The sequence below is a fragment of the Orycteropus afer genome, unplaced genomic scaffold (genome assembly GCF_000298275.1).
Source record: "Orycteropus afer afer isolate SDZICR_OR568_19922 unplaced genomic scaffold, OryAfe1.0 scaffold00139, whole genome shotgun sequence".
Lineage (NCBI taxonomy): Eukaryota > Metazoa > Chordata > Mammalia > Tubulidentata > Orycteropodidae > Orycteropus > Orycteropus afer.
Genome location: NW_006921726.1, coordinates 2,807,823 through 2,817,455, shown reverse-complemented (window position 1 = coordinate 2,817,455; position 9,633 = coordinate 2,807,823). Strand labels below are relative to the sequence as shown.

The following is a 9,633-nucleotide window of genomic DNA, read 5'->3' as shown; positions in this document are numbered from 1 at the left end:
TTACCTGATTCCTACCTGGATCCTGCCACTTTTGTCATCCCCGGTATTCCTTCCCTTTCCTGCCACTGGGGGTGGGTCCTATCTGCCCTAGATGAATGGGACCTTCTAAAAACTAAATTTTTATTTGCTTCCAAAGACTTCTCCAAAAGAGTCAAAAGAAAGCCTACAGTTTGGAAAAAAATATTTGGCAATGCCATATCTGACAAGGGACTCAACTCTAAAATTTATAGAAAATTCCAACACCTCAAGAACAAAAAGACAAATAATCCAATTAAAATATGGGCAGAAGACATGAATAGACACTTCACCAAAGAGGATATTCATGTGGTCAACATACATATGAAGAAATGCTCACAATCATTAGCCATTAGAGAGATGCAAATCAGAACAACAATGATTTTTGCCCCAGCACTAGTAACAAAGTTCAACAAGACAGAAAATAACAACTGCTGGAGAGGATGTGGAGAGATTCAAACTCTCATACACTACTGGTTGGATTGTACAATGATCCAACCACTGTGGAAAGAAGTATGGTGATTCCTTAACAAAGCTAGAATTAGAAATACCATTTGACTTAGCAATCCCATTACTAGGTATATATCTTAAAGAAGTGAGATCCAGGACAAGAACAGATATATGCACACCCATGTTCATTACAGCACTATTTACAATAGCAAAAAGATGGAAACAACCTAGGTACCCATCAACAGGAGAATGGAAACCAAACTATGATACATACACACAATGGAATACTATGCAACCCTAAAGAATAATGTAGAATCTGCAGAACATGGCATAATGTGGAAGAACTTGGAGGACATTATGCTGAGTGAAAAAAATCAGTCACAGGACAAATATTGTATTAGTCTGCTATTGTGAAAAGTCAAGGAAAGGTTTATATATGGAATGAAACTTAATTTGTTAGTTACCAGGGTTGGGAGGGCAGGAGAGGAAACTCTGTTAGATAGGTAGAGAAAAGTATTGATTTGGGTGAAGGGAAGGGCAATGTACCAAATGTTAATGATCAACATGATGGCACTGAGGAAAAGGAAGACATATAGAGGTGTATGGGAGGTACAGACAACAAAGATGAACCCTTTTGCACATACAATACTGCATTGTCAGTGAAGGCAAATATTGATCTACTGGTGGATAGATGGGTAGACAAGCTGAATGATTAGGTATGTCTATGCAGTAAGGAGTGTACCCATGACCACGTATAGGGTTGGCAGACAATGTTTCTACAAGTATATTTGTGTGTTCTGTAACAATTCCCAGGTATATAGTAGAGCTGACAAGGGACAAGGTTGTAGTCACTTTTTGGCCACAGCCAGCTACCTAGAGGGAGCGAGTAGATGGACTGATGGGCTCGGGACCATAGTCTCAGGGGACATCAAGCTCAATTGGCATAACACACTACACAAAACATTGTTCCACCTCCTACTTTGGGGAGGAGCTACTGGGATCTTAAAAGCTTGCAAGCAGCCATCTAAATGCAGTGATGAGTCTTTCCTCATCCAGAGCAAAGAAGAATGAAGAAAACCAAAGATGCATGGAAACAGTCCAAGCAACTGGTACACCATGCAATCCTCATCCTATACGACTATGAGACTAGAAGAACTAGATGGTGCCCTGCTACCACTGTCAACCACTCAGAGGGGGATCTGTGTAGGAGATCCTGGATAGAGAGGGAGAACAATGTGGAACAAAACTCAAAATCATTTAAAAAAAAGAAAAAAAAATGGACCAGTTTTGCTGGTCTGATAAAGCCTGGTGGAACCACTGAAACTATGGCCCCTAGCTGCCCTTCAGGTCTGGAACATTTACATTAGGTAGATACACTCCCTGGAGAGATCAATCATGGAAGAATAGAAGAAGGGCTGTGTATGCACAGGGAGACAGCTGGGGCGTGGGTAGCAGGAGTGAATGGGAGGGAAGGACACAGGAAAGAGGTAACTATGGGGAGGAAGTGAGAGGGGAGCTGCTGCGTTGTGGTAAATTGCAGCCAACGTTATGAGACAAGGTATGTGAGCTGCTGTATGGAAAGTGAATTTACTCTGTAAACTTTCACCCAAATCACAATAAAAATAAATTTTTTTAAAAAAGTCTATGGTTTGAACCCACCAGCCACTCCTCAGGATAAATATGTGGCAGTCTGCTTCCATGTATGGTCACTGTGAGTTGCTTCCATGTATGGTCACTGTGAGTTGAAATTTAGTCATTGGCAACAGATTCCTCTGCATTCACCTTATTTCTTGTGAGGGTTGAAAAAGTTAACATATGCAAAGCACCTATCACAGTGGTTGTTATGAAATAAGTATTTAATAATTGGCAGGTGTTATCATTCATAAAGTTATTACATCCCCTATTATATATTTGCTTTTCTCTCTATATTAGAAGACTATGAGCCTCTTGAGGAAATAAAATGTCCTATCTAATGAGCTCTGGTGGTGTAGTGCCTAACGCATTTGGCGACTAACCAGAAGACTAGCAGTTCAAACCCACCAGCCACTCCTCGGAAGGAAGACTGGGCAATCTACTTCCATAGAGATACTGCCTTGGAAACCCAAGGAGGGGTCTCTGTGAATCAGCACCGACTCAACGGCAGTGTGTTTGGTTTTTGGTTTATCTAAAGAGCCACATCATATTTACTTTTTTCCTCCTCAACATCTAGCAGTGATTGAATGAATTGATGAATTGATGGATGAATGAATAGAATGAATTATTGCCTCTAGAAATGAGCAAAGCCCATGAACATTTTGGAAGCTCATGGATTTGTGAAAACTTCTTAGAAAGTTTAAGGCATTTCTTTCTCACCTTTCACCTGGCAATCTCTCGCTCCAGATGCGAGTCGATTCTTATGTAAATCCATGCAAGTGATTGTCCCCTGGTGACCATTAAAGATTCGTATGCAAATCCCAGTTTTCAGATCCCAGTATCTGCAGGAATCAGGACAAAAAGATATTTTTCAGAATTTCTGAGGGCGCAAGGGATCATACAGTAAACGGTTCCTTTAGATCTATAGGTAGTTGGAAGGCAGCAAAGTTTCAGAGTTAAGCTTAAAGTCAGATACTTGGATTTGATCCCAGATGCAACATACATCAGGGTTATAACTTCAGGAAAGTTACTTAATTTTTATGTAAGCTTCATTTCCTCATTGACAAAATGGAAATGATAACAAGAATAGTTAACTCTTAAGGTTTTTTGAAGAAATAAATGCACTAATGTAGTGATTCTAAATCAGAGTAATCCTCCCCAGTGGGCATTTGACAATGTCTGGAGACAGTTTTGGTTGTCAGAGTAGGGAAGGGGTGCTACTGGCATCTAATGTGTAGAGGCCACGATACTGCTAAACATCCTGCAATGCACAGGATAGTCCCTACAACAAGGAATTTTCAGCCTCCAAATGTCAATACTGCCCAGGTTGAGAAACCTTGCACTAATGTGTGTAACATTGGAACAGTAACTAACATGTAATTAATGTTTGGCAATTGTTGCTAGTGTTAGATGGAAAGGTCCATGGAATGACCACCAGACTTAGAATTTATGGCACTGAGTCAATGTTGATCTTCAAACAAAACAACATACCAACTTATTATAGTCGGGTTTGACTCGACAGCACATCATAACAACAACAACATAGTCACTTAGATCCAAAATATTTTATACACATTTCTAACCATATCAAGGGAGCTCTGGTAGCATAGTGGCTAAGGCACTTGACTGCTAACCAGAAGGCTGGTGGTTCAAATCCACCAGCCACTCGGAGGAAGAAAGATGGGGCAATCTACTTCGGTAGTGATACTGCCTCAGACACCCAAGGAGGGGTCGCTATGAGTCGGGTCCAACTCGACGGCACATAACAACAACAAACATATCAAAGAGATACTGGGAGCATGTATAAGTCATGCTAATTTTTAGTAAGAAAACTTCTCTTCAGGCTCTCAGCTGTTCAGTGATACAAACTTACACTTCAGACAGACTGCTTTTTTGACATGGGGTGTTAAATGTTAACTGTTAGAGTGGAATGTTACAGCAGAGTGGGCTCTGGAGCCAGGCTACCTGAGGTCTAAACCCAGGGCCATCACTCAGTAGCTGTGTAGTCCTGAGTAAGTTACTGAACTACTCTGTACCTCAGTTTCCTCATCCATAATAATCACATCCCCTTTGGATATGTTACGATTATCCTTCTAATATTCCTGGAGTCCTTGGTGGTGCAAATTAATGCATTCAGCTGCTAAATAAAATGTCAACTCAACAGCAACTGGTTGTTTCTAACATTTCTGAAAGTCCCACAGCCTTACTAGTAGCACAATGAATCATAGCCTACTACACAGTTGTTTTTTTTTTTTTTAATACGTAGTCACACGGCATTGAATGAGGCCTCGGTGGTCTGAAAGAAAGCAACGTGGCCCACCAAATGTCCAGATTGTTGTCTTAATGTGTGACAAAAAAGATATTTGATAAACACTTTTTAAAAATCAGGAATATAAGGAATTTCCTTGATTTAATAAAACCTAAAAACCTAAATCATACAAGAAGCATCCTGTTTAATGGAGAAACTATACACTTAACTCCCTTTAAGAAAGGAAACATGATTTTTATAAAAAAGTTTATTATGATTTGGGTGAAAGTTTACAGAACAAATTAATTTTCCATACAACAGTTCATAACATTTTGTCTATGACATTGACTGCAATTTCCCACAATGTAACAGTTCTCCTCCCACTTCCTCTGCATAGCCACCTCTTGGGTGTGTCCTTCCCTCCTAGGCACTCCTGCCCTCCGAGCTGTCACCCTGTGCACACACAGCCCTTCTATTCTCCCATGATTGATATCTCCAAGGAGTGTATCTACCTAATGTAAATGTTCATTCAGCCCATATACCTGTCTTGTTTGGCTGGAAGCCACAGGAGTGCCTTCAATTCCAGGCCTGAGGGCAGCTAGGGTTCCACAAGGCTCTATCAGACCAGCAAAACTGGTCCTTTTTTTTTTTTTTTTTTTAATGATTTTGAGTTTTGTTCCACATTGTTCTCCCTATCTATCCAGAATCTCCTACACAGATTCCCCTTCTGAGTGGTTGACAGTAGTAGCCAGGCACCATCTAGTTCTTCTGGTCTCATGGTTATAGGCTGAGGATCACATGGTGTACCACTCCCTTAGACTAATTGTTTCCATGTGTCCTTGGTTTTCTTCTTCTTCTTTGCTCTGGACAACAAGAGACCCATCATTACATCTAGGTGGCTGCTTGCAAGCTTTTAAGATCTCAGTTGCTACTCAGCAAAATAGGATGTGGAACAATGTTTTTGTATAGTATGTTATGCCAATGGGAGCTCTGGTGGCATAGTGCCTAAGGCATTTGACTGCTAACCAGAAGGTTTTTGGTTCAAACCCACCAGCCACTCCTCAGAAGGAAGATTGGGCAATCTACTTCTGTAGATACTGCCTTGGAAACCCAAGGAGGGGTCACTGTGAGTCGGATGAAACTCGATGGCAGTGAGTTTGGTTTTTTGTTTGTTATGCCAATTGTGCTTGATGTCCCTTGCAACCATGGTCCTGGGCCCATAGGTCCAACTACTCACTCACTCCAGTTAGCTGGCTGTGGCCAAGAAGTCACCACAACCTTGTCCCTTGTCAGCTCTACTATATACCTGGACATTTTTACAGAACATATACACATCCTTGTAGATATGTCTTCTGCCAACCCTATACATGGTCATGGGCAAATTCCCCCTGCCTAGATAAACCTGATCATTCAGTCTGTCCACTCATCTATCCACCCTAGATCAGTGATTGCCATCACTGACAATGCTGTACTGTATGTGCAAAAGGGTTCATCTTTGTTGTCTTTATCTCCTATGTACCTCTCTCTGTCTTCCTCTTACTCAATACCACTGTATTGATCATTCAGATTTGGTGCATTGCCCTTCCGTTCACCCAAATCAATACTCATCTCTACCTATCTAGCAGTGTTCCCTCCCATCCCCTCTGACCCCTGGTAACCAAAGAAAGTTTCGTTCCATATATAAACCTTGACTTTTCACAATACTGGACTAACACAATATTTGTCCTTCTATGATTGACTTATTTCACTCAGCATAATGTCCTCCAACTTCATCCATGTTATGCAGTGTTTTACAGATTTTATATTATTCTTTAGGGTTGCATAGTATTCCGTTGTGTGTATGTACCATAGTTTGGGTATCCATTCTTCTGTTGATGGGTACCTAGGTTGTTCCCATCTTTTGGCTATTGTAAATAGTGTTGCGATGAACATAGTGTGCATGTATTTGTTCTTGTCCTGGCTTTCAATTCTCTAGGATATGTACCTAGTAATGGGATTGCTGGGTCAAATAGTATTTCTAATTCCAGCTTTGTAAGGCATTACCATACTGCTTTCCAAGGTAGCTGTACCATTTGACAGTCCCACCAGCAGTGTTTGAGAGTTCGAATCTCTCCACATCCTCGCTGGTAGTTGTTATTTTCTGGCTTGTTGAACATTACTACTAGTGCTGGGGCAAGATGGTATCCATTGTTGTTCTGATTTGTATCTTTCTAATGGCTAATGATCATGAGCATTTCTTCCTATGCGTGTTGGCCATGTGAATATTCTCTTTGGTGAAGTATCTATTCCTGTCTTCTGCCCATAGTTAAATTGGACTATTTGTCTTTTGTTCCTGAGGTGTTGGAATTTTCTATAAATTTTAGAGAGTTGAGTCCCTTGTCAAATATGTCATTGCCAAATATTTTTTCTGAGTCTGTAGGTTCTCTTTTGACTCTTTTGGAGAAGTCTTTGGAAGCAAATAAAATTTTAATTTTTAGAAAGTCCCATTTATCTAGTTTCTCTTCTGCTGATTGTGCACTTGGGGTTAGGCTTGATACTCTGTTTATGCCATATATTAGAAAGTAAATCACACTCACTGCCGATGAGTCAGATCCGACTCATAGCAACACCTCCTTGGGTTTCTGATGCGGTATCACTGCGGAAGTAGATTAAATTTGCCCCTAGTTTTTCCTTGAGGAATTTTATAGTTTTAGGTTTCACATTTAAGTCTTTGATCCATCTGGAGTTAACTTTTGTGTATGGTGTGTGGTACGGATCTTGTGTCATTTTTCTACAAATGGATATCCAGTTTTCCCAGCACCATTTGTTAAACAGACAATCTCTTCCCCATTTAATGGATTCCAGCCCTTTGTTAAAGATCAGCTGACCATAGGTCGGTCAATGGATCTATTTCTGGATTCTCAATTCTATTCCATTGGTCTGTGTCTGTTGTTGACACATAGACAAAACCAGGCAGTTACGACTACTATGACTGTATAGTAGGTTTTGAGATCTGGGAGTGTGAGACCTCCTACTTTGTTCTTCTTCAGTAGTGCTTTGCTTATCTGAGGCCTCTTTCCTTTCTGTATAAAGTTAGTGATTGTTTTTTCCATATCCTTAAAGAATGCTGATGGGATCTGCATTGGAATTGCATTGAATGTATAGATTGCTTTGGGTAGAATTGACATTTTCGAAATGTTCAATCTTCCTATACACAAACATGGTCTGTTCTTCCATTTATGTAGATCTCTCATGGTTTCTTGAAGTAGTGTTTTGTAGTTTTTTCTTTGTACAGGTATTTTGTGTCCCTGGTAAGATTTATTCCCAAGTATTTAATTTTTTTGGTAGCTATTGTAAATGGTATTGATTTTTTTATTTCTTTTTCAGCAATCTCTTTGCTGGTGTAAAGGAATCCAACTGATTTTTGGATGTTGATCTTGTATCCTGACACTATGTTAAATCTCTCAATTAGTTCCAGTTGTTTTTTTGCTTAATCTTTTGGGTTTTCTAGGTATAGGATCATATCATCAGCAAACAGGAATAGTTTGACTTCTTTCTTACTGGTTTGGATGCCTTTGGTTTCCCTTTCTTGCCTTACTGCCCTGCCTACATCTTCTAATACAGTGTTGAATAGAAGTGGTGATAGAGGGCATCCTTATCTGGTTCCTGTTAACAAGAGGAATGGTTTCAGTCTCTCTCCATTGAGAATAATGTTGGCTGTTAGTTTTGTATATATCCCCTTTATTATGTTGAGGAATTTCCTTTGTATTCCTATTTTTCTGAGAGTTTTTATCAGGAATGAGTGTTGGATTTTATCAAATGCCTTTTCTGCATCGATTGATATGATCATGTGATTCTTTTCCTTTATTTATTGATAGATGACATTGATTGCTTTTCTAATGTTGAACCATCCTTGCATACCTGATATGAACTGTACTTGGTCATAATGCATTATTTTTTGATATGTTGTTGGAGTCTGTTGGCTAGGATTTTGTTGAAGATGTTTACATCTATAGTCTTGAGGAATATTGGTCTGTAGTTTTCCTTTTTAGTGATGTCTTTGCCTGGTTTTGGGATCAAAGTTATACTTGCTTCATAAAATGAATTTGGGAAGATTCCATCCTTTTCTATGCTCTAGAATAGTTTGAGTAGGATGGGTGTCAGTTCTCTGAACATTTGGTATTATTCTCCAGTGAAATCATCTGGGTGAGGACTTTTTTTTGTTGGTAATTTTGTAATTTTGGTAATTTTGTTCAAAAAACCTGTTCAATTTCTTCTTTTGTTATGGATCTGTTAAATTTTTCCACCTCTCTCAGTGTTAGTTTAGGTAAGTAGTGTGTTTCTAGAAATCTGTCTATTTCTTCTAGATTTTCAAATTTTAGAGTACACTTCTTCATAGTGTCCTGATACTATCTTTTTTTATTTCAGTTGGTTCTGTTGTGATGTTGCCCATTCTGTTTCTATTTATGTTATTTGTATTCTTCTCCTTCTTTTCCTTTGTTAAATTTGCAAGTGGTTTGTCAATTTTATTGATCTTTTCAAAAAACCAACTTCTAGTCTTGCTGATTTTTTCCTATTGTCTTTCTAGTTTCTGTTTCACTGATTTCTGCCCAAATCTTGATTATTTCCTTTCTTCTGGTGACTGTAGGCTTTTCTTGCTGTTCTTTTTCTAATTGTTGGAGATGTTGGTTTAAGGTGTCTAGTTTGGCTCTTTGTTCTTTTTTGATGTGTGCATTTATTGCTGTGAATTGGCCTCTGATCACTGTTTTAGCTGTGTCCCAGAGATTTTTGGTATGTCATCCTCATTTGATTTAAAGAATTTTTTAATTTCCTTTTTTATTTCTTCTATTACCCAGTCATTCTGAAGGAGGATGTTGTTCAGTTTCCATGTTTGCTCTTTTCCATTGATCTTCCTATTGTTGATTTCTAATTTCCTAGCATTGTAATCTGAGATGATGCTTTTTAGTATTTCAATGGTTTTAAATTTGTTAAGGCTTGCTTTATGCCTAACACATGGTCTGTCATAGAGAATGTTCCATGTGCACTGAAAAAGAATGCATATTGTGCTGTTGTTGGGTGATGTGCTCTGTAGATGTCTATAAGGTCTAGTTGGTGAATTGTTTTGTTTAGTTCTTCTGCATCTTTGTTGAGTTTATTTCCAGTTGTTCTATCTTTCAATGAAAGTGGAGTATTAAAGTATCGTACTATGGTAGTGGCTAAGGCACTTGACTGCTAACCAGAAGGCTGGTGGTTCAAACCCACCAGCCACTCCTCAGAAGGAAGATGGGGCAATCTACTTCCATAGTGAT

At 39.1% G+C, this 9,633-nt stretch overlaps 1 protein-coding gene across 1 annotated transcript in view; it reads right to left on the bottom strand.

Annotated features, from left to right (window-relative positions):
- CDRT1 (CMT1A duplicated region transcript 1) overlaps positions 1 to 9,633 on the bottom strand; it is a 95,538-nt gene that overhangs the window by 35,340 nt on the left and 50,565 nt on the right. The window contains exon 9 of the mRNA XM_007945584.1: positions 2,818 to 2,939. Coding sequence (XP_007943775.1) covers positions 2,818 to 2,939 — 122 coding nt within the window. The remainder of the gene's footprint in view (positions 1 to 2,817; positions 2,940 to 9,633) is intronic.